Source organism: Vipera berus (genome assembly GCF_964194415.1).
Source record: "Vipera berus genome assembly, chromosome: 1".
Taxonomy (NCBI): domain Eukaryota; kingdom Metazoa; phylum Chordata; class Lepidosauria; order Squamata; family Viperidae; genus Vipera; species Vipera berus.
Genome location: NC_138202.1, coordinates 51,088,613 through 51,114,247, shown reverse-complemented (window position 1 = coordinate 51,114,247; position 25,635 = coordinate 51,088,613). Strand labels below are relative to the sequence as shown.

General features: G+C 39.2%; 2 protein-coding genes across 3 annotated transcripts in view; one reads left to right on the top strand and one right to left on the bottom strand.

The window, feature by feature from the left end:
- The window catches only part of POMT2 (protein O-mannosyltransferase 2), a 38,244-nt gene extending 33,816 nt beyond the window's left edge, over positions 1-4,428 (bottom strand). Inside the window, exons 1-2 of the mRNA XM_081313826.1 lie at positions 4,208-4,428; positions 825-909 (exon numbers count right to left, since the gene is read on the bottom strand). Of these exons, the coding sequence (XP_081169952.1) occupies positions 825-909; positions 4,208-4,404 (282 nt within the window). The 5' untranslated portion in view covers positions 4,405-4,428. The remainder of the gene's footprint in view (positions 1-824; positions 910-4,207) is intronic.
- Positions 4,429-6,139: 1,711 nt separating this feature from the next.
- GSTZ1 (glutathione S-transferase zeta 1) overlaps positions 6,140-25,635 on the top strand; it is a 24,457-nt gene continuing 4,961 nt past the window's right edge. The window contains exons 1-8 of one of the 2 annotated variants that reach the window (XM_081313093.1): positions 6,140-6,252; positions 11,474-11,525; positions 15,739-15,806; positions 18,691-18,771; positions 19,971-20,096; positions 21,694-21,769; positions 23,348-23,400; positions 24,163-24,212. In XM_081313093.1, coding sequence (XP_081169219.1) covers positions 6,232-6,252; positions 11,474-11,525; positions 15,739-15,806; positions 18,691-18,771; positions 19,971-20,096; positions 21,694-21,769; positions 23,348-23,400; positions 24,163-24,212 — 527 coding nt within the window. In that variant the 5' untranslated portion in view covers positions 6,140-6,231. Of the gene's footprint in view, positions 6,253-10,863; positions 10,939-11,473; positions 11,526-15,738; positions 15,807-18,690; positions 18,772-19,970; positions 20,097-21,693; positions 21,770-23,347; positions 23,401-24,162; positions 24,213-25,635 lie in introns of those variants that run through there. The other variant, XM_081313094.1, reaches the window with a different exon arrangement.

Genomic DNA, 25,635 nt, shown 5'->3' with positions numbered 1-25,635 from the left:
TTTCAATTTATAGGCAAGCATCAGATCAAAAACATTAACAAAAGCTTAGACCAGAAGCAGTTAAATTAAGGAAGATGAAGTTTAGCCATAGATTACAATGGAAGCTAACTGATATAAAAGGTAATAGCATAGATAGAAAACAATGAACACAGTCCTATTTCTAATAGTTGCCATTCCAAAACATATAATGAAAGTATATAGTAGGCATGCCAAGAAAAAAAAATACACTATAAATACTGGCTCTCCTAGTGTTAGGAATACTGGCATCCCAAACTTCCTATATTATAAAATTTTATCCATGACAAAACTCTGGAAATTCTAATCATTAAACAAAATGTTAAAAAAATAGGATACATTTTCAAATCTGGAAGTTGAATCGCAAAACATAATGGGTAAAGGCAGGTCAAAAAATTAGATTTAGATTCATATTTATTTTTTAAAATCAGAATTTTGTATGATTACTCTCTAGTCAGTTACTGAATACTTTCCTCCTTTTGTTACATTAAAACCTACAATTTAAAAGCAAGCTTCTGTTAGACTGGAACAGCACTAAGGTTTTTATTTTTGGAATAATAGTTTACGATGTAACACTAAAACCAATCAGATTTAACTGTCAGCTTTGAAAGAGATTGTTTCTCATGTTCAAGCTAAGGATGAAAGAGCAACCAGATAGCAAGACCCAAATTATAAAACCAAAACAATTGATTTTAAAGACTATCCACTGAAGTGTTTATAATGCTTATAGGAAGTAACAAAGTTCCACCAAAAGTCTTAACTAAATGAACTAAATCTCAAAAAATTAAGATATTATAGTAGCTTTTTACCTTCCCCAAAGGTGGATGGACATCAAAGAAAAATGTCCGGTTAATATAATAACTTCCCATTTTTCCAAAATGTGTTTCATCCCAGCTATAAAAAGACAAAAGTAATGTCAGTTCATTATCAGGATTTTAACTTCATACTTACATTTTTTTAGTCTTCTTTACTTTTAGTTTATCAGAATGATGAATTCTTAACAGTTCTGCATGTAGTTTATGAAAAAAAGCACCTGATCTTTCCAAATTAGTTTCTACTAAGGCTAGGTAAAGAATTCTCTTTGTTCATATTAATTTATATGGTTCTTTAATTCTACAAATATGCGACTCCATTGCATTCGCTTTCACCACATATCTTCATTTCCTTCAAAATATGGTGCACAATTAAGCATCTCTAAAATGTACAAACTTGCTTCTAGGAAGCTGATATGCTCAGAAAAATTAAAACTGAGATTTGTGATCACAGTTTTGTAAGCAAATCTTATAACCAGGATATACCTGAAAATTGAAAACTAATCATACTTTGCTGTAAAAGTATACTGTCCATTTTTGAAAAGTTCACACTCCAATTCATCCTGATAGAAATAAATCAAGAAAGTATGTCCCAGCAATTTGATCCTATTTATAATTAGATGAACCTAAGTCCATTTTAAGGCATAGGCTTTGGTATGAATAACTCTACATTAGATCACTCTTATTTTATTTTTATTTACTTTACTATAATGCTTACAGGATGTTTGTAAACATTATAAGGTTGCAAGCATTATATTTGTATCACAAGAATGACAAATAGACAGGAACCAAGCAAAGGGGCATCATTCTCCCTTGCCAAATGCCTTAAAAAGCCCTTCAAAGTACCTTCAGGGTAAGGGCTGTCCAAATCTAGGAGAGAATCTCATTTCAAAGGGCAGGTGTTGCTACAGAGAAGGCATGCTTCCAAGGTCCTGAAATGGCACTGTGTAATTAAAGCAGGGGTCTTCAAACTTGGCCCTTTTACAACTTGTGGACTTCAGCTCCCAGAATTCCTGAGCCAGTGTGCCTGGCTGAGGAATTCTGGGAGTTGAAGTCCACAAGTCGTAAAAGGGCCAAGTTTGAAGACCCCTGAATTAAAGGAACCTGTTGTGCAAAATCCCTGAAGGATTGAATTGGCCAGGCAAATACTATGAGGCAGTACCACATAGAAGCAGGCCTTATGCCATTTTCAGTAAGCAGAGATGGACTAAATTGCAGGACTTCTTACAGTAGTCAGTATGCCATTAATGACAGCAAGAAAAAGAACTATTGCTACATAGACTTAAATGCCATACCTCAAAATTCTCTACACAAAGTACTTTCAATAAAAATGTTCTAGAATGGACTTGCACAGATATTTACCATATTTAACATATTAACACATCTTTTACTACAAAGCCAATGCTTGACCACAGAAACAATGCTTGATTGTTGTTGTTGTTGTTAGTTGCAAAGTCGTGTCCAACCCATCACGACCCCATGGACAAAGTTCCTCCAGGCCTTCCTGTCCTCTACCATCTTCTGGAGTCCCTTTAAGCTCACGCCTACTGCTTCAGTGACTCCATCCAGCCACCTCATTCTCTGTCATCCCCTTCTTCTCTTGCCCTCAACCTTTCCCAGCATTAGGCTCTTCTCCAGTGAGTCCTTCCTTCTCATTAGGTGGCCAAAGTATTTGAGTTTTAGCTTCAGGTTCTGGCCTTCTAAAGAGCAGTCAGGGTTGATGTCCTCTAGGACTGACTGGTTTGATCGCCTTGCAGTCCAAGGGACTCGCAGGAATCTTCTCCAGCACCATAGTTCAAAGGTTTCAATTCTTTGCTTGATTACTGAGACAAATTCTGTTCAATTTCTATGTATTTTCATATTTCTTTTGTGATGTTTCTAAGAGTGTTACAATGTGCCTTGGAAAATCTACAATATTGCAGATAAACAGAAGTGCAAGGAGCTTGGTCACTTCTTTATGTCAAAAATGTTGTTCTGAATACTGATATATTTGAATTTTGCTTAACCAGGTCAGATTCTTGTATTTCATCTGTTCTATGTTGGTTGTTCTATCCTCTAAATTACACCACGTATTCAGGCTTACATCCAGACTAAACCAAAAGCCAAGACTGCATGTTCACTCAAATAAAGCTATAGGGTACCTTTGGACTACAGTAGTAGCCAAAATTGTGGAAACCTTTTGGGAAAGTGTACTTTTGAGGTTTGAGGGCTAATAACACCACTTTTTCTTGGAGTAGTACCATAAAATTATATATCAATGGAAAGATAATTTAATCAAGAATGTAATGCAACGTAGTTTGTTCAATGATCTGTACTGTATTCTATGAAAAGTTATAGCCAAATAACCAGAAAAAGGAAGCACAACTTGCTTAGGTTGATATCTGATATCTTTCCTTCATCTGATTGTAGCCAATGAGCATGAGTGTTTAGAGAGCCAATCAGGTGTCATCTTGTTTTGGCAATGAACCAATCAGATCACAGTAGGATCCAATTATTAATGTAATGTATTGAAGCTGAGAGGAGGAGATTTGTCAGTGTGTTATGATCCCTATCAAGTTGGTTGGTTTTTTTGTGTTCACTGAGCTTGTCAATCAGAAGGTCGGCAGTTTGGCGGGTCGAATCCCGGGAGCCGCATAACAGAGTAAGCACCTGTTACTCATCCCAGCTTCTGCCAACCTAGCAGTTAGAAAGCACGTAAAAATGCAAGTAGAAAAATAGGGACCACTACGGTGGGAAGGTAACAGTGTTCCGTGCGCCTTTGGCATCTAGTCATGCCGGCCACATGACCACGGAGGCGTCCTCGGACAAGCGCTGGCTCTTCGGCTTTGAAACGGAGATGAGCACCGGCCCTTAGAGTCGGAAACAACTAGCACGCATGTGTAGGGGAACCTTTACCTTTAATAAAATTAATGGTGCAAAGAGTTGCCCAGAAAGCGATGTAAAATAGTATTATTAAGTGAACAAGGCTAGAGTTATAAATAGAAGAAAAATTGGTGGAAACGTAAGCAAAGGTGGCATTCCTACTGTACGCTTTTCCCAAAAGGTTTCCACAATTTTGGCCACTACTGTAATTACTCCAGTCCAGTCTAACCCAACTCATTAAGGTTGTTAGGAGGACAGAAATGCAAGAGAACCATGTATGCACATGGAAAAAGAATAGACCAAAAATGTTGCTTTTGCTCATATTCTGCCTTTCAGGGCAAACGACCCCAAGGCAGGTTAACCAACAAGTAAGTGCACAAGTGATCTAGAAACAAACAATCTTCAATCTATCTGAAGTGAGTCCAAAGGAAAAGAAACAAAACCCCTCTTCCACCGAGAAGTCCCGCCTCTAAAACAAAGCCCCGCCCCCGTCGCCATGGTATCCCGCAACCCAATACCAGATGTGCGGCGGCTCCCGCAGCCGGTAGAAACGCGTAGCAAAGCTTAGGAAAGTGACGAAGGCGAGGGGGCTCCAGAACCGCCTGGGACTCGCGCGGATGGAGGGAGCCAAGACAGGAGCGCTCGCCAGTCTGAGTGTTTTTCGATGCCGGAGGCCCAGCACGGCCGGGCAATTCTTGTTCGTTGCTAGTGGCATTCGCGCCCTGATGGGAGGCGCCTCCTGTCGGCTCCCGTAACCGGGCGCAGCGCATCACGGGAAGTAGAGTCCATTTCGAGAGGCATGTTGGGCAAAAGGGTCGGGTATTTGCACCCACGTGAGGGAAACAGAAAACTGACTTTTTTACAGCATTGTGGGAAATGTAGTTCTTGAAATACGGTTAAGCCTCGGAACCCTTATACTGTTAGGTTCATAGCCTAGTGCCTTAATTTTGTTGGACTCAATAAAACCTTCAAAAGCCTCTTTTGCTTATACATCTGTGCTCAAAGTGGACCAGTGACACCTCTTTCCTGGCTGCTACATCTCTGAGCACTCCCAAGTGCAAAAAATAGGGCACTAACTTTTTTTGTATGCCCGTTATAGGAAGAATTGCAATTTAGATCTTGCTTGCCACTTTGTATTCAGTGAAATGGCTTTACCTAAGTTTGCTTTCAATAAACAATTCGGTCCGGTGGACTTTTCATTTTTTAAAAAAATTCTCTTATAAAAAAAATGTGCTTATTCCATATAATCAGGAAGATGTGAAAGGCCTTGCTAATATTTTACGTGCTGTCATTTGAGTAAGGGCTCAGTTGGATTGTCACCTGAATGTAACTTGGAAACTTAGACTCAATATCCAAAATACACAAGTATTTATATAATACTGAAAAACATTGTTCCTTGTGTATTTTGTGTATATGTGGCAATAGTTTCAACATACAATTATTTCTGGCAACCTAGTTTAGTTAGAATTTTTTCAGGCCACTTACTTGAATATTCCTGGATGCTTAGTCAATTCTTTTTTTAATTGTTGTTCTTTGAATCACTGTAGGAGCACAGCCATATTAGTCTATGTAGTTAACCCAAATGTAGCCCCAAATCAGGATTCTGGAAGCACCTTTTCAGATATGTTGATGATCTGAATAAATAAAATTTGTTAGCCTGAAAAAGTGCAAACTCCTTCAAATCCTTTAACAATTTATTCTGAGTCTTCTGCCAGTTCTTTGTCCCTTGCCTAACTATGATATTGCCTGCTACCAGGTGGAAAGATTACAGTATAATAAAGTGCTTGTGTGTGTGCAAAGTGAAGGGAAGATTTCATGTAAACTTGATAGAAACAAGTTTTAAATTTATATTTTATTCTGTTATTGATCATTTTTGTATCCTTAAGCTTCCTCATATGAAAGATATCCAATAACATAATTATAATTTCACAAAACCATAGCTATTGTTTGAACTATCTACTGATTAGGAACCTTTGCCGGTCTCAATCCCAAGAACAATGCAATCAGCTAGTTTCTTCTGTAAGACTCTCAAGCCTTATTCTGTGTAATGAAATCAAGTGCATTTCTTAATAGTGAAAAAAGGACAGTGATAAAAGTAACACGGGAGAGAATCAAGAAAAAAAGCATTCAAATTACAGTGCATGGACCTAATGAAGAAGGTTGCATTCACTCCCAATTGGTAACATATTCACTTTCTATATAACATATTCACTAATCTAAGCTATACTAAAATACATAATGCTTCTGAGTCATTGACCGAGATGGGCAGCCCTAGAAATTGAACAAACAAACAAATAAAGCTATTAAAAAGATCACGGCATATTGATGCTGCTCTTCAAAATTACAGAGAAAAGCTGGGAAGATGTGAAACTACAATTCCCACAATCCCAACAATTCGCCGGAACGGGGTAATTCATTGCGTCCGTAGTATCTAATATTAATATTACAGCGCGGAACGTGAGGCGGCCGAGTTTACGCCCATTGTTAAAGGAGCCTGGCTCCCTCCTCCCAACCAGACACGTGTCAATGGGGACAGTGCGAGATGTGTGCCGCGTTAGCAAAGGTATTTGTTACTACCGCCTTTCTTTCCCCGGCAGCTGCGCGGATAAAAGAAGACGATGTAGTTGGTTTCTATCATCGTAAATGCTTCTTTTAACAACCTGACTCCAGTTTGATTATCCCACTTAAGAGTTAAAAGAGTTTTAAGTTAAAGAGTTTAATAGTTAATAGTTAACTTAAAATATTTAAGATAATAACGGTAGTTAAACTGTTCAGACGAGGTTAATATAGATTCTGAAGTCCTTTAGAACCGTGACTAATCTTTGCATGCAGTTTGAGGGTTTGAAATCTGAAGCCAGAAGTAGAGGTTGGGGCATATTTGGGGCCATAAATAAACTAAACTTATAGGAAATGCAATTCCTAGAATCCAGTTCTTCTATACCAGGGGTGTCAAACTGCCGGCCCGCGAGGCTACCCTCTCCTTGAGTTGACACAAATCAGTGCCAGTAAAAAAGTATTACCCATCTTACCTATTGACATCCCTATCCTTCATTACTGCCTTTGCTGTGTCCTGGATTTCTGGTTTGTGAGCTTGCTATTATATAGGAAGATGATGAACTTTTCCCCTCTGGCTTTCCTGCCCTCCCCCTTTATTATATCTACAGCCAGCAGAGAAAACCTCTACCAGTAGACCAATGAAACACAAATTAAATGGGTCCCCTTTCAGGGCTATTGACTGCCTCTCCTCCTAAAGACAATTTGGGCATCTCCCAAGAAAAATGCACACACAAGAAGAAAAAAATTAGGATGATACTAGAGCCAAAATGGTTTCTACATTTCTGGGAGAAGCAAGGAGGTTGGCAATATTTGCTTTGTGGCAATTTTAATATAAGTAGGCATATACAACATTTTGTGTTTGGTGGATGTAACATGACCATCACTACCAATCATAGCTTGGCCGCAAGAACACCTGAGGACTCTGGCTAAGTCTTCTAGCTGCAAACCTTCCAATGTTTTCCAACGGTTGCCTCACTTAAACCTGGTATAAAGACTGTCTATGGTTAAAATAAATCTGAGAGAAAACTTGTAAATAAACTTACCAGAAGATTCCCTCTCAAGTTTATTCCAAGCAAAAATAGTCATTGCATCTGGTTTGCATAGCTTCCCTGCTGGTACATGAAGTAGAAATGGGTGCTTGCAGCCATGGAACCAAGAAGAAGAATCATCAAACATCATGGAACTAAACTACATTTGGCTGTTGATGTATCATGTGAATATGCCCAGTAGTTAGTTAGGTTCCAACAGTATACAGTATTCTATACAGTAGAAAAGAAAATGGATCCTTCAGTAAAGGTGGAAATGCTAGACCAACAAGTAAAGATTGAAGTACACATTTGTGAATGTGCTAATAATGTACAAATAATGATAGTCTGTATGAATCAAGCTATGTATTGTGTTGACTGGAATGAATAAATGTCATGAAAACAAAAGGCAATGCATCATAGTTTTAAATTTATAAAATTATATAGTGATTTTTTAAAAAAAATCAAGGCACATATCCTTGTTTAAATCTATAAATAGTTATCTTGTGTGTGATAAATTATTATTGTACTTTATAGATTATCATAAAAAAATTATGTGGTTATTAGAACCCTTCCCAGTTGCAATGTATGGCTGTGAAAGTTGGACCATAAAAAAGGCTGAGCGCCAAAGAATTGAGGCCTTTGAACTATGGTGCTGGAGAAGACTCCTGCGAGTCCCTTGGACTGCCAGGCGATTAAACCGGTCAGTCCTAGCGGAGATCAACCCTGACTGCTCTTTAGAAGGCCAGATCCTGAAGTTGAAGCTCAAATACTTTGGCCACCTAATGAGAAGGAAGGACTCACTGGAGAGTCCTCACTGGGAAAGATTTAGGGCAAGAGAAGGGGACGACAGAGAATGAGGTGGCTGGATGGAGTCACTGAAGCAGTAGGCATGAGCTTCAATGGACTCCAGAAGAGGACAGGAAGGCCTGGAGGAACATTGTCCATAGGGTTGCGATGGGTTGGACACAGCTTCGCAACTAACAACAACAACAGCACCTTGATGGCATATAATGAATCAAAGGGTTCTTACATTTAGTCAAATCTATTGGCTCTGACTTCTTTCATTAAAATGGCAAAAATGTCCTTGAAGCATATGTTCTGTGTCACAATGCATGTAGAAAAGGAGCAGGACTTGTATTACAGTGTTGCTTGCATAACTCTGATTCCCCTTTGCCCAAGGCTCTTCTGGTTATAGTCTGTGTTTCTGTTTTTTATGCAGTTTTATGATGTTAAGTTGCTAGTAGTCCTTGATGATTGCAGCAGAGTAACAACAAATATTTGGGTTGGGGGATGTCCAGTATGTTGTAGGAAACATTTAGTGAAGCAGATCATGTGAAGTGTGTATTTGAAGGAGTAGGCTTTGAAGCCAAATGATGAAGATTCCCCAGGGTTTTGAGCCATTGCCCCATAGTTTTAAGACAAGATCTAATGTAGTAATTTGTAAATTATTTGATTGGGTAGGTGATGTATTTCCCTAATGCTAATAAGCAGCAAATATAGATGTGACTGGAAATCACCTTGAAGGATCTTGACCTATTTTGTTTCTCTTTGGCTGAGAAAAGGTAATTATAATTCATACTAGGCCTTCTAGTATCTTTTTTATCAGTTTCCTGTTAGAGTCACTGGTAAGAAATCCTTTCTCAAGCCAAATGGTTTTCTATCTAATACAAATGTTTCAACATTGTGGCTAGCAATCATTTTGATTTCTAAGCACTTATAACCACAAGCTATATTTTCCAGTAAGAATATCATAAAGTCAACAGCATACAGGTAGTGCTTCACTTATAACAGTTCATTTAGTCACAGTTCAAAGTTAATGGTACTAAAAAAAGTGACTTATGACTGTTTTTCACACTTAACAACCGTTGCAGAATTCCTGTGGTCATATGATCAAAATTCAGATACTTGGCAACTGTCTCATATTTATGACGGTTGCAATGCCCCAGTGTCCCAGAATGTGATCAACTTTTGTGGCCTTCTTACAAGCAAAATCAATAGGGAAGCCAGACTCACTTAACAATGGTGTCACTAATTTAACAATTTCAGTGATTCACTTAATAACTGCAGCCCAAAAGGTCGTGAAATAGGGTATAGGAAGTCAGCACCCCCCCCCCAAGAAAAGGAAATATTTTGGGGGATATCAAAAAGGCAGAATGTTATATTTCTCCAAAGGAATAAGAGCCTTGGTGGAGCAGTGGGCTAATGCCTCCTTAAGTAACACCAGCTGCCTGCAATTAGTGCAGGTTCGAGTCCCATCGGGCTCAAGGTTGACTTAGCCTTCCATCCTTCCGAGGTAGGTAAAATGAGGACCCAGATTGTTGGGGGCAATAAGCTGACTTTGTAAAAATGCCGCTTGAATGGGGCCGAAAGCCCTAATAAGCAGGCATATACATAGAATGAAGGCTATTGCTAAGCACATTGATTTGTGCTTTTTAGATTGTAAGCCGCCCTGAGTCTTCAGAGAAGGGCGGGATATAAATGGGAATAAAATAATAATAATAATAATAATAATAGACAAATCTTAGGCAGAAACCATCCCCACCAATCAAGCCTCTCTGCCCCAAGCAGAAACCAGCTTTTAGAAATGCAGATTTGGTGATTAATTCAGGAAAACTGGGGCCAGGAAGCTTGGAGCTGATGTGAAAGACAAAGACCCCTAAAATCTACACCCCCCCACCCAAGATCTAAAGACATGACCTTTAGGACACAATAGGATTAACCTACTACCATTAGAACACCAAAAGGGCATACTCAAGCCCAGGTCAAAGTACATTCCACAGGAACAGGAAGAACCTCAAATACAAAGACCAAAGAAGGTATAAAAGCCCACCTATCCCAACTCCATTTTGTCAGGCACTCCAGAAATGTGCTGTGTCTCTGAAGTTTCTGGCAACTCAATAAACAGAACCTTCTTTCCCAAGCAGCCTCCATTTTATTTCCAGTGTCTTAGCCTCCATTTTGTTTATTCCCGGCTTGGACTGGATCTGATGATTTTTCTTTCAACAGGGGGCAAAATTCACTTAACAAATGTTTTACTTAGCAACAAAACTTTTGGGCTCAATTGTGGTCGTAAGTCGAAGACTACCTATATAGGAAATTCAGTCACAGCAATACCTTGAGCTTCTTTCTAGTTTCCTTTTAAAGAAGTGTGTTTATGCAGCAATAAGCATAATGTGAAAGTCTTGATGCAGCGCTGCAGTAAGAATTTCTGGGAAATATTAAGAGAAAGTTGCTACAGCCCACAAGTTCTGCTTCTGGAGATCAGTGCCAAAAGAAAATGGTTGAGCGAATAGATATTCTGCTCCAGCACTTCCTTTATGCCTTTCAGAATGCTTTGAATTCTGTAAGAATTGAATTATGGAATTGAAGGAAGATATTTAGAAACGCAGGCACTATTGGCCAATTCTGTAAAACAAAAAGGCATTTCTGTTGAGCAGAATAGACATAGCATTGTTGCTTGTCTGTTTCCCCCCCCCCCAGTATGTTAGAGTAAAATCTATGGAGGAATGAGCTGTTGCAATTTCTTTGCTCCTCTGAATTCTGACAGCTGTGATTGGCTGCAAGTGAAGCTCCTGTTCCCCGCCCCAGCCAAGACTATCTGAGCGAACTTTCATTCTGAGCAATACTGTACTCTAAGTGTACTTAGCATGGAGACTTCCAAAAAGGTGAGAATAAAGTTTTTTGATACAGTTCAGGAGCTGTCATGTTACCATTGCATTCGTGGGGTGTTTGTTTTTTTTTTACACACTTTCATTCTTCTCAGTTTTAGAGCAGTAGCTGCTCTTAACCTTCATCCTTTGGCTTCAGAGCTTGCTTCTTTTTAGAGCAGGAGCTGCAACTCTCGGAACAATCTTATCTGCGTATAATCTTCTGTCAAAAGGGATATTTCATGAAACATTTGGCTAAACAAATAACAATGGTGGAAGATTCCTTGAAAATGTAGTATTTCAACTGCCCTTTGTGAGTTAATTCAACTTCAGACAGTCAGCATGAAACTGCAATGCCTGCTTAACAGTATTACTGTTCTGGGCTTGCCATTGGTTTACTGATCTCTTTGTTGCAAGTCAGTGCTAGTTTGGATTTTTGCTACCTAGGACTGTTAGCTTAACCTTCAAAAATATTAAAACATTATATGTAATTTAAAGCTTGAAATTAATGAGCTTACATTGTAGCTTTCAACTTTTTTTCTTTTTCCTGTAGCCAGTTCTTTACACTTATTTCAGAAGCTCCTGCTCCTGGAGAGTGCGAATCGGTAAGAATAATTGTTGAATTTTATTTATAGGAATATTGTTAATTCCTCTAGTAGAGATTTTTATTTCCTGAAATGCAGCCAATTGCTTAACTGTATTTAACTTAATTACTCAAGTGATTGAGTAACTTATAGACTGGCAGCAAGCAAATTACTATTTTAAGTGAATTGAAGAAATCTCTTTACATTGGGACAGAAGTAAAAAACCTATTACCTATTAGATGTTTCACTGTTCAACTTTAGTTCTGACCAAAATGGCTAATAGCAAAGGACTTTGGAAGCTGTAGTCCAAAACAACTGGAAAACTTTGTTAACAGTTGCGAATGGCATGCGATCCCAATGCAAACTGTTGTATATTCCACATTTTCTCAGCATATGTAAGGCATGGAGAATGCAGTATCCCATATGGACAAAATATGTAAATATGTATGAATGTTTAACTGTAGTATGTTCATAAAGCAGAATCTTCATGCATCTAATGATGTTGAAGTGGAATCCTTCAGAAGGGTTTGTGGATGGTTGATCCTTCGCTCTTTGGGTAGTCCTTTTTAAAAAAGGAAATTCTGACATTAATTAGAATTGCAGTTTGAGCATTAAAAAATAGCACAATGCTGCAGATGCCTGCAGATGCTACATTTTCCCTTTTATATCCTCATGTTAAAGGCATACTAGTAAACAGCTTAAAAGTTGTCACAACTGAAGTATAATAAACAAGAATGGTTTACTACCAAGGTTTAAATGACTGAAATGAACAGAATTTCAAAAATTGATCACTTAATATTACAGGATATATGGAAAAAGCAATTCCATGTTTTTAATTAGTTTCTTTTGGAATCTGATTTGGATTTACATGGCAAAGGAATATACCTAAACATTTTATTGATTTGTTACTTTATGATGAAAGAGAATTAGCGAAGGATGCAAAAATGGTAAAAGCTTTTGAACGTGAGACCATACTACTGCCAAGAGTGGACTTTAATGAAAAAAAAAGTGAAATAGTGTAAAAAAGTTGAAGAAATGAAAATGAAGGAAAAACCTCAAGAAGAGAACAATTTACAGATGTATCACGTAGTGTTGTATGAAAAACAGATTATTATTCTTCCAGCAGACTAAATGGAAAGCAGATGTAAGGAAAGAGAATGTAGAAGATGCTTGGAACCAGGAAGGTGGGCGGGGTGTTTTACCAAGTGCCACGGACTTATGTAGATACACAAATGGAAATGTTTGATAGCATAATGAAATGCAAGAGATGGGCAGCACATAAATTTAATAAATAAAAATAAAGAGAACATAAGTATAGTTGTTGCAAAAATTAAAAGATACCAAATAAGTGCATATATTTAGAAAAAGCTGCAAAAAATATTGTCAAAGCAAGCTTAGACAGGTGTGCTGCCCCATTTCCCCCCATACACACACACAGGTATGGCAAGAGTTCTAAAGTTGTTTATTCAAACCGTCCAAACAGGTAATAATAAGTTGGAAGGGACCTTGGAGGTCATTTAGTCCAACCCCCTGCTCAGGCAGGAAACCCTATACCATTTCAGACAAGTGGCTGGCCAGTCTCTTCTTAAAAACTTCCAGTGTTAGAGCATTCACCACTTTTGGAGGCAGGTTGTTCCACTGGTTAATTGTTCTAACTGTCAGGAAGTTTCTCCTTAGTTCTAGGTTGCTTCTCTCCTTGACTAGTTTCCATCCGTTGCTTCTTGTCCTGCTTTCAGGTGCTTTGGAGAATAGCTTGACTCCCTCTTCTTTGTGGCAGCCCCTGAGATATTGGAACACTGCTATCATGTCACCCCTCACCCTTCTCTTCATTAAACTACACATACTGAATTCCAGCAACCGTTCCCTATATGTTTTAGCCTCCAGTCCCCCAATCATCTTTGTTGCTCTTCTCTGTCCTTGGAAAGCACCTCTGTTGCGCAAGTCCATATTCCAAACTCAGTGCAGCAAGAGTCACTGGGTAACCAAGTCCAAAGGGCACACACGAAGTCCAGAAAAGCAGTCCAAGAGTCAAACAGGCCAGGATACATGGCACAAGCACACAAAGCACAGAACTGGGCATGTTGCTCCAGCGACACTCAAGTCCTCAGGGGCAGGTTAAGTAGGCAATACAGTGAGTGCATCCGTTCATGAGAGGTGAGGTTGCCTCTTCGTGAGTAGCCTAGCTGACTGATGTTGTGCCTGCCTCCTCTCTGCTCTATGTGTCCTTGGATCAGGAGGAGGTGTGGTCTCCACCTCCTCCTCATTGCAAACAGGTGGCAATTGCTTCCAATCTTCGCCTGGAGCCTCCTGGACAACTTGCTGCAGCTTACCTCCCTCAGCCTCAGCCTTAGCCTGTCACTTATCCAATCGACCCAGTTGAGGCTGCTCCATCATGCTAGCATTCTCTGAGCCCCAATCCTGATGATTACTTGGCTCCATGCTTTCCTCTGCACTCAAACTCACCCTCCTCTGTCTCGCATCTGAAGAGGGGTTCGGGGGCGAATCCATGACACTAGGTCTTAACCTGGTCTTAACCCCTCATAGCACCCACCCTATGAACTTTTCTCCTTCCAGAGATTAGTACAACCCTGACTCTGCTGGCCTTTCTCAAGGCCTAGAGGCCTGTATGAAGGGTCCATTTCCTAGTTGTGAAAGTGGCTGTTGACTGATACATGATGGAAATAAAGATTGTGTAAAAAGAAATAGAATGCTCAGTGAATGGTTCAACATTAAACAGGAAGTAAACATTGGAGAATTCATGTAATATTTAGCATATTCTGCACCAAAACAATAACCTTCCCCTGCAGAAAGGGGCCACATGTCCATGAGACAGCAGCAGCTGTAGCATACATGCAATAGGTCCCCACGTTTTAGTCATCGGAATTTATTACCTCATCATATTTCTATAACTGGCTGTCTCACAAAAAATGACCCTGGACACTGTAGAATAAAGCAATAAAATAGTCATATAAAACAGTTATCAAATTCAGAGAATGAAAAATTATGGTGAAAAGGCAAAGTGAGGGCAGCAAATATTAAATGCAGGGGAGCCAGCTCAGCAACTCACCAGTCCCTTGTGGACCCCAGGCCTGATTTTGAGAGACTTTCAGAAAAGATGCTTCATAAGCAAGTGCCATGACAGAAAAGACCCATCTTTGGGAACTTATCAAATGTAGCATCTTGGCAGACAGGATTTATAGCATACTTGGACAGTATATAAACCAAGAGAAGCAATTGTGGGATTGCTATACCATATAGCCAGTTTAAATTCAACTGATATATATTTTGTACCTTTGACTCAATGTTGATGCTGGTAATTCCCAAAAATAAGTTGAGGGGGGGGGAAGGTGCTGCCCATTATTTATCTGATGGTTATCTGATGGCTAATCATTGAAGTCCAGTGTGTAAAAAAAGGTAAACTGTAACCAGATGCTTATTTTTTTCAGGACCCCTTCCAGTCATCAACCAGTCCTACCCAGCCTTTGATGGTGTAGTCATTTTAATTCCCAATCTTCATTCATTTCAGTCACTGGAATCAGATGGCAATGGGGAAAAGAGGCCAACAGGACAAAGTGTCATCTCATCTATGTTTTGTTATAAGATGGAATAGCTAGAATAAAATGGAATAAGATCCCGTTCTGTACTTAATGGGTAAATAAGGAAAACATTCTGCTAGCTTATTGAACCACACAGTAATTTCTCTCTTAGTATATGCCAGCCTTACAAGGTAGATCAGGTAAAGCTACATTAACAGAATTTTGCAAGCCCACTTCTTTACAGCCCAAAAAACTAGGTTGAGTCTCTTCTGAACCTCTTGCTCCACTTACTATGCAACTGTGGGCTGGGCTATCTCTTATCTTACCACCAGCCTCTCTTTGCCCAGACTCCTAAGGTCTTTCATACAGACACTATAGTGTGTTATATAAATGCAGCCATTACAGTTTTGTAAAATAGTTCCTTGAATACCTATAGTTAAATTGTGCTTAGTGTAGGGTGCAGATTAGCTCATCAGTTTGGCAAACTGGGAAGAATGAATCAAACAACTACTATTCTTTTAATTATTGCACCATCCATTTCACTCAGAAACAAATGGTTTTCATTGCTATAGATTTGTTAAGAATTATTGCAATATTTTACTGATTTTGTCTGGTTACAATTTAGAAAATGTCACAAAAAATTAAAAATCTAAACAATTTATTACAGTAGATAATTGTATTAAATTTTCTCTTGGTAGCATTGGCTCTTAAGGGAATTGCCTATGAACAAGCATCCATAAATCTTGTAAAGGATGGAGGGCAGCAGGTAAGGAAATCCCTATTATTATGATCATTGACCAAAGCAGAAACAGTATATAACAAAATCTGGAACCAATATGATAAGGACAGCTTTAGCTGTAAAACATGATTAGACAAAATATAAAAACAGTAAAAACAAGATACAATTAATATGAAAGCTATGCAGATGTAATAATATAAAAGTGAAATTAAAGCTATAGTAATTAGAGTAATTTAAAAATATGAAATATTAAAAAACACCTGTAACTTAGTGCATTATAAAGTTATTAGATTTCTATAAAGCAAAAGAGGAAAATAACATAAATTAGCAGGTAACTCTTATTATTTACCAATTTGCTCTGTACAAGTTATATAAATATTGTAACAGAATTTAGAGACATTTAAAACCAAGGCACTTTGAGCTAACAGCAGGTAACTGGAGGCATTGTAGCAGGAGAACCATATTAATCTATGATAACAAAAAATCAGAAACATGGTAACGCACCTTTACTGCTACAAATTTTAATAAAACATTAATTTAATAAAATGTGTTCCCTGAAAAAAGGTCCTCCTGATTTTCTTTAGGCAATTGAAGATAAAATAGATCTGAATGTCCTGAGAAACTGACTATAAAAGAGAGTTCTAGTGTTCTTAAATGTCATTATATGTTCTATGGTACGAAAGAAAATGAGTGTCAGAATCCATTTATATCACATTTCATAAATGTATGGTTAGAATACTGGGCCTATCTTAGGGATTCTGCCATCTCTCTGGGGGGGGGGGGGAGAGAGGATGTTTATCCAGATTGCCGTAGGCTGTTTTCAAAGACCAGGAAAGCTTTTGATCTGGGGGGAACAGACGGGGAGAGAGAGATCTGGTTCGCATCTCCATTTGTAACTGAAAGGAAAAAGACAATTAACAATAAACGCAAGAAGTTTTCCCTTTCCCACGAAAGGGCCTGACACCTAAGTAACTGATGTGAGCCTGACCAAATGGACTCGAGGGGGGGGGTTGAAACGGGAATGCTTTATATAGTATTGAAATGTAACTCAATGTCAGATCCCATCTTGTATTGCCACAACCGATCTCATCCTAGTAAACTTTTCCTTTTGGACAAACTTGGATCCAGGAGTTCTTATTTCCTAAGATGTGAATTGGGGTGGGTCCTGACAATGAGGTTGGATTTCAGGATCCTGTTTCACATGGGCAAGTTCTGTTTGCAGGCAGTTCACTGAGAACAGCACTCATTTTATTCACAGCAGTTTTGTTATTTGAGAACTTACTATCTCCTGTAAAATCTCAAGTTCTTTAAAGAGGATTAAAACGACCCTTCCCCCGTGTGCTTCGGAGCAGTTTGTTTAATGATTCTCATGACCTCTTCATGGGCTTCTCTGAGGTATCTGACCAGCCACTGTGAGAAGGAAGATACAAGATGGGAGTTTGCTCTAATCCAGCACCATTCTTCTTCTTATCTTAATCAGAAGCCTGATTTTTTGCTCATTGCAATTAATAGTGCAAAGTAAATGTTCCCCTGTGGTGCTTTTCAATAACTCAGTTCTTTAACTGGGCCAGGAATATAAATCAATGATACTCCATACTTGGTTGACTGGTTCATGCTGATGACACAGGGCCTCCTTTGCTAGTGCATTATATGCTGAAGACCATGTCAAAGGGATCAGGAGGTGAAAAGAGGATTGCCTGGATTTGTATGTCTGTGTGCATGCATAAGATAAGGGTGTAAAACAGATGGCCCCCTTGCATTTGTTTTGTTCTTCCTCAGTAGGTAGATCAACATTTAAGTCCTTCCAGCATTTGGGGGACATTGTTCACAAAAATTAAAAAATAAAAAGGGAGTCTAAAATTCTGTGGGTACTTCAGTCACCTGTTTCTTATCATCCTAAAAACTATTCCACCAAATTGACCCCTCCTGGATCTGCCTATTTGATTATTGGAATGTGGTTTCTGATATTCTGTTCAAAACTTAGTGGGAATGGAAATTGTTCTCACATTGTTTGTGGAATGATAGCTTACTTGCAGTTCTTTTGTATACATATTTCCATGAGGATTACAGTTTACCTTCTGTGAAATGGGTATTTTGTTCTGGTTTTCAAAGGTAAGTGTGATTTGTCTTTGAAAGCAAGTTGATTTGGCATTTGGAGTTCTGAACCCTTTTCTTGTCTAATCTAGTCAAATCCCTGATCCTCATCAGTTTACTTTTTGAGAAAAAAATTATTATATATAATGCCCAATGTAGTTGCTATTGGTCAATAGGTAAAATGCTTCATTATAAGAAATATAATAAGATCCACAGCACTCAAAATTAGAAATGTAGCCATTAACTGGTATGTGAATTTGTATCCATGTGTAATATGTGAGTGTTGCATTACAATAAGAATGTTTGAGGGTCTAGCACAGGGGTGTCAAACTGCCGGCCCATGGGCCGGATGCGTCATGTGGAAGCCACGCCCACCCCATTACCAGCAATGGCAAAACCGTCCCGATACGTTGCGCGACGTCATGTGATGTCGCGAGTTTGACATGTCTGGTCTAGCACTATGGTTGAAGCTGATGGCAGCTGTGGCCTGAACTAGGAAGTTGTAAAACATCTCAGGAGAAAGTAGCACAAATCACTTCAGTGCTGTTAGCAAGAAAATTACATGGAGAGTAGGTCACTAGGAATTGAGCTTGTCTTTAACTTTCCCTGTGGATTGCAACAGAATATACATTATCAGTGTATGGAAGATACTATGTGCAAACGTGGTCCTGAAAGGAGAGACATTTAGTTTTGTGAATGGAATGACAGGCCTATACCCCATGCTCCCTTAAACTTTCATCTTTGGAAGAACTTCATTGAATATGTTCAGCTTAATTTGAAGAATCCATGGGCCTGAGGGATTATCTTGTTTCTCCAGATGACTTCAGACTTTCAAGCAGTGAATCCAATGCAGCAAGTCCCTGCCATCAAAATCGATGGCATCGTTCTCTCCCAGTCTGTAAGTAAGAAAATTCTGTTAATTATTTACTCGTTGGCTACATTACAGTGCACTTTGCACTTCATGCAAGACTGCAGTTTTTTGACAGGAAAGTCATCTCAGCCATGTGAATAATGCCTATGCTAATCTTGCTTGCAAATTTAATCCAATTTAGTATGGCTTCCAGTATGAGACAAATCAAAGATTCCACATTGATGGTTTCCAGAAGTGGAAACTGTATTTTAGAATGAGTTCACCTGACACCCGAGGTAATGATGCAGTTTGTAACTTAACGTGAATCTAGCAACTGCATTGGAAACCACGATTGACAGCAAGTATTTTGTAGCAATTAGAGTATCCCCCAATTATAGGGATGGGATGGGGATGGGAGAGAGGCACTAATTTTAATTTCCTGATATTGTTTTATTTCTCTCAAATGTGAGGGCAAAATGCATTTTCTTAATTTAACCTTCCTCCCCCCACTCCACGCCCAAACAAAAGTCAGACATTTTGATCACTCGCTCTGGTGATGTCATTGCATTAGAGGTACTGTCCTTGAACCCTTGGAAGCCAAGCCACAAAAATCAAGCTTTGTATTCAATGTATTCCCTACTGGTAGAAATCTGCTTGGCAAATATTTTGATGGCTCAGATAAAGTGCTCTCCACCCATCCTTCAGCCAGCAGAAACCTAAGCCAAAATAAAATATGTTATCCCTCCTGCCAATCTGGTAAAGCAGGAGAGAATTTATTGATTTAGTGGGCAACCCTGTTTGACAGGCTTGCTTTGAGCACAAGACAGATGATCTGTAGCGAGCTGATGATATTGATAAAGAAGCTTTACTACTATCCCTACACAGCAATGTGCCTAGTAAACTGTAAAGTCTCCATTGCTTCACTTGGCTGATAAACATTCTAGCAAAACAATGGAAGTCTATGATAAAGGAGGAGTGGCAGTCTCAGAATCCACAAGCTGTCTCCTTTATCATTCATTATATGCCTTCATCCTTCTAATACCACAGCAGCCAAAAATGGTCCCTTGCTTTCCCCCCCCCCGCCCCCAAGGGTGAATTGAGTTGCTATGGTTGCTGTGCTGCTCTGAGTTGGTAGCTTAGAGTGGACTATAGGCCTTGCAAATAAACAACTTTAGTTCTCCGCAAGCTGCCCAGTACCATTGGCAAGTGAACAGCCTTATGAATGAAGGAATGACTCTCTATTTCAGCTAGCCATCATAGAGTATTTGGAGGACACCCGGCCACTCCCAAGGCTCCTTCCACAGGATCCAAAGAAGAGAGCTATGGTTCGGATGATCTCAAATCATGTTGCTTCTGGAATTCAACCACTGCAGGTAAGCATCTTCTTACCTTGGCTGCCTGTCTTTCTAACACTATTAACTTAAACATTTCTGACATAGACTCTCCTGCACAGAAAATGTTATTCCAGACAATGCTGGGTCTAGTGTGCCTAGTGTGCAGTGCTAACTGAGCACACAAGATGTGGAAATTTCTTTAGGAGCTCTATTTGTACAAAGCAAGGGCACTTGGGATGACTCTAAACGCTGAGTTTTCAAATAGTTTACAATCAGAAAGTTATGACATCATTGGTAAGTAGAATCTCGTTGGCAAGCACTATTAACCATGTGCCCACAAGGTGAGTCCTGTTACCCAGAAGGTGGTTCTGTTGATGAAAGAAGACGTGACCTGGCTGTTGTCTTATCTATTCCTGCAGGACTGTAGCCATAACCAGCATAAAGAATCGGCTCCCTATGTATGAAATAGGGAGGGTGTAAACAAGAATACTTTGGCACCGCAACTCATACTTAATAATATCTATAGTGTTCAGCCAGAAATGATGCAGAGGAAGAGCACTGGGAGAGTGTTATTCCTCTATATGTTAGCCACTTCCTTCTTTCCTGGTTGTAATTGTTGCAGAAAGCAACTCTGGGGTCTGATTTATACAACAAGCACTTATTTATTTTTAAAATTTATTTGCCACCCATCTTGCATCCAATGACTCTTAGCTGTCTAGTGGCTAAGGCGCCTGGCTAGAAAGCAGGAAGCCATGAGTGCAAGTCCCACTCTAGCCACAAAAGCCACCTGGGTCACCTGAGGCCAATCACTCTCTCTCAGCCCAACTCACTTCACAAGAGTGTTGTTGTGGGGGATATAGGAGGAGGAAGTTGTGTTGGATAAGTTCACTGCCTTGAGTTACTTGTAAAAATAATACAGGTGAGATACAAATAAGTAATTAAATAAGTAAGTAAGCAAGTAAGTAAATAAAGGCTTAAGTTTATACAAGATGATTAAGAAATGGTTACATAATGTACATCAGGGGTGTCAAACTCAATTTCATTGAGGGCCGCATCAGCATTGCAGTTGCCCTCAGGGGGCCGGGTGCATATGGCCAGGGTGGGCGTGGCCTACTGGGTGGGCGTGGCTAGAGTGTGTATGGCCTACTGGGTGGGCGTGGCCAGCTCTACATTGTTCTCATCAAGGGTGCCTATGGGGGCCTGGGCAGGAGTGGGACAGATCTGAGGGTCTCTGGCAGAAGGAGGATCTCAGGGCCAAGGCAGTGGGGGCCGTTCCCTCACTGTTTCCAGGATGGCTTCGCGGGCCACATGAAACCACTTCACAGGCCGGATCCGGCCCCCGGGCCTTGTGTTTAACATGTCTGATGTACATAATGATTTTTGCAGGGTAACTAACATTTCTGACCTTCAACATCAGTTGATAGCATTATTTTTTATTTGTTTTAATGCCATCCATGTCAAAAATATCTTTATCAAAAAGGATGGCCATAGGACAACTATAGGAAATGTCACTGAAAACCAGTGGTGGAATTCATATATGTGAACAACCGGTTCTCTGTTTGGATTCCGCTTCTGGAAGTCCATTCAGTGACAAACTATATCCTAAATCTGTGTATACACTCCTTACATTTTTCAGAATCTGGCTGTCCTGCAGCAGATGGGAGAGAAAAAACTAGATTGGGGCCAACACATCATTTGTCAAGGCTTCAAAGGCAAGTTTCAGTATGAGCTGTTCATCTGGATTTAAGTCATTTCCAAATGTGACAAAGGCTTTTTTCAAAGAAGCCTCTTTTCTGCCTGTCTTGTACTGGGAGACCCTACAGAACAACTACCCTAATGCAACGCTTCAGGAAGTTTCTGGATAATTTAAATAAAATATTCCTCAGCTTTTTCCTAGAGAAACCATTTTAGTGGGAATAGATCTCCAGGAAATTTCCCCATAATGTTTTACAGTTTATCTTTCTGTCAAACTTTAAAATGCACTGTCAAATCCAAGTATGAATGATGGTTTCTGACACTCATGGAAAATATGATAAAAGTCTTATCGCTGGTTGAATGAAAACATGTGAGGGGAAAAAACTTCAAATGTTAAAATTTTATTGAGTAGAACAGATAATTGGAGTAGGATAGTGTCATAGTGTAAATACTGTTATCTATGGACTATAGATGTGTTATCCTTCAGATGAAATTTTATGGACTGCAGCTGGGGTTGTACTTCAAGTGAAATAGATGCTGCTTAATAATATATGGTTCAGTACAAAATAGTAACAGAAGTAGAAAATGAATAATGTGGTTTCCTTGACACTGTGTTAGGATTGCAGTTGAAAAGAGACATTCCTCCCTCCAGTTGCTGGTACAATCCATTCTATCATCAGGACTCTAGCAATGTGTTCAATAACCACTCGTGAGTAGGGGTCGGTGTAAGTACAAACAGATTCAGAAACAAATCTGAGCACCTAGATGTGTTTGAGATCAGAAACTAGTCGCTCAGCAACTAACAACAGGATTCACAAGCCCATGTTCTCACATGATTTCTAAAATGAGGATATAGGGAGCTGGTGATTTTCCCCCCAAACAGAAAGAACCAGAGAGTATAAAAGATTTAAACCCTTTCCCCTTATATGCTGGTTTCCCGATCCAATTATTTCTTTGGGCACTTTTCTATGCAATGGATCTTTTTCAGTGCCATACTATTTTATGTATGAGGCAAAAAATAGTTATCAGGTCTCTAGAATAGCTTTCTGTCCGCTCGTATCAGCAGTCCTCTAATGAAGTGGAAGAGTTGGATTGTTAAGGTTGACAAAAGCAAATATTTCTTTATAAGCATATACTTAAATTATGCTTAACTTATTACCACATAATGCACTGATGACCACTAACTCGGGTAGGTTTGAAACAAATTCATGGAAGGTACCAGTGGCTCTTACTTACAGTAAAGAATATTCGTTGTCGCCACTATTAGAATTTGCTCAGTAATACTGGCTGGGAAAAGAGGTGGAAAAGTGTAGGATGCTGAACTAGATAGACACTGTTGGTTGTGGCTCTAATCAAAAAGACATTCTGTGACATTTTTATCTTGAATAAGTTGACAGTATGTTTTCCCCACCCAAGTAAATGTTTCAGCCCAAATCCTACTTTTTACATGCTACAACAAATTAAACAAAATACGCAGGGATTATTTCATTCTTTTATACTGTTTACCTTGTACTCAGAATATTGTAAATGGCAGTTGGTTTAAGCTTAACATCATTCCTGATTTCCAACAATAGTTCTATTTTCTCTTCCTACAGCTTTGGAACAGATCCTGCAAGAAACAGCTGGCTGCTACTGTGTTGGGGATGAGGTATCACAAGCTGAGATCATACGTTTCTGATCATAAAGAAGCCTCAGAAACCCATAATTAGTAATGTTTCATTAATCAGTATGTTAGGGAGCATTCCAGAATTCATTTGTCTAAGAAAGGAAGAAATAATTTGTCTGTATCCTGGCATCAGTGAATAGATCCAGCATGAAATGGCCCAACAAAAATCCCATAAGCAAATGGCGTACACAGGTAGTATGACCATAATGGTCTTAGGTTGTTGTTAACCATAAAACAGGTCATCAACATAGGTTGTGATGGTTACTAAGCAAATGCCATGGTCATTTAACAATCAATGGGCCATTTTTACCAAAAGTAAATGCCAGTTTTCAGCAAAAATGTCATAAAATAAAGTCATTTTGACTGCAGGATGTTGCAATCAGCTGTAAATGCAGACTGGTTGCCGAGCACCCAAAGTATGGTCACATGATTGCAGGGGAGGCATTCTTCAGAATTAGGTCACAAGTACACACACCCCCAGGGAGTACCTCCATTGTAACTTTGAATGGTCTCTAAGCTACCAGTTGTAAATTGAGATCTACAGTCACTTCTTAATATAAGATATTGGGGGGAAAATTGTGCAAAGCCAGCAACCAGTCCTGGGGCCAAACTATCAAGAATCACCTTTTTTTTAACTTCTACATCACAAAAGTCATACAATTTCCTCTGGATTGATGCCTTATAACAAACTTTAGCTCCAGGAGAAAGCATCTTGAATTGATATTTATCTGTGCTTTTTTTCAGGTGACCATGGCAGACCTTTGCTTGGTCCCCCAAGTATACAATGCTGAGAGGTAAGGAAAATGGAGTTCCGCAAGTTCTAAGGGGGATGACAGCCTGACAAGTAATCAAGACACTTTCGTATCACTTTAAAGACTTAAACTATAATCCAGTGAGGCATCTGACTGTATAAAGAAGAATACTACTTAGCATTCAGTTGAATGGCAGCGCCCATAGACTAGAAATCTGGGGAATCTCAACATTTCACTTCTAGAAGTCTTCTGGGTCTTCCTACCCTGCTTCAATTCCTGCTTTGCGTAAGCAGCTTGGTAATTCCCATTACCGCTACCTAACTTCCAAGAAACATTTCATGTCTTCCCCTCCACCCCATTAGGTAGCCTAGACCAGAAGGGTGTTAATCTTACATTTATTAAAATTGGCAATAACAGAATTTGATTGTCGTATCCCACCTCACCTTATATTCCAGTAAATCAGGGAGGAGTCCGACTGACCTACTTTTGAATGTTATCCTGTTTGGGACTTTAAAAAAAATGTCTCAGCATCTCTGCTTAGTTCCTGCATATCTCCATCAAGATCATCTTCCTTATGCCCTTTCTGGTAATTAAAAAGTAAAGAAAAAATAGAAATAATTTTAATAATGCTACTTTAGTGCCATGTAGTATGTAAGTATGTAACTAGAGGTGCTAAAGTCTAATAATCAAATGACTGCAAAGAATATAAATCTTTCCATTCCCCATCAGTTAGTTAGAACTGAAGAAGCTTCTTGGGTAAGAAGCAAAACATTTTGAAAGGACAAAAACCAAGAAAGTCCAGTTGCCTTTTGGGGGAAAAAACACCTTTGTGTAACTAGAAGTTTGTTCCTTCCTGCCCTCAGGAGGTAAACAAAATCAAATTTTATTTTTAAAAAAGAAGATAAAATATACCTTACTTTTAACTATTAAATTTAAAGTAAATACGTTCAGTGCTGTAGAAAGGAATTTATAGAGTTGCCTTGATCAGTTTTAGCAACTAAAGAGAAAATTTAGAAGAAAATGCAAAGCAAATGCCCCAGGCAAACCATAGTAGAAAGTTCTCTATAAAAAGATAGGGTCCAGATGAGTATCTGCAGGATCTAGTCCACCTCCCTGAAGCTTTGCACCTGCACGCCACAGGGCTGTGTGCTTAGCCCCTACCTGTACTCTTTACACACATATGATTGTGTATCATCCGACCCATCCACTGCAATAATCAAGTTCGCAGATGATACAACTGTGGTGGGTCTTATTACAGGTGGGGATGAGACAGCATACAGGGCGGAGGTACAAAAACTATCTATATGGTGTAGTAACAACAACTTGCACCTAAACATCGGCAAGACAAAAGAGATGGTGTTAGACTTCCGGAGAAAAAAGGAGGAACCTGCCCCACTTTACATCGGGGAGGACTGTGTGGAGAGAGTTTCCTCCTTTAAATTTCTGGGAGTCTACCTCTGTGAAG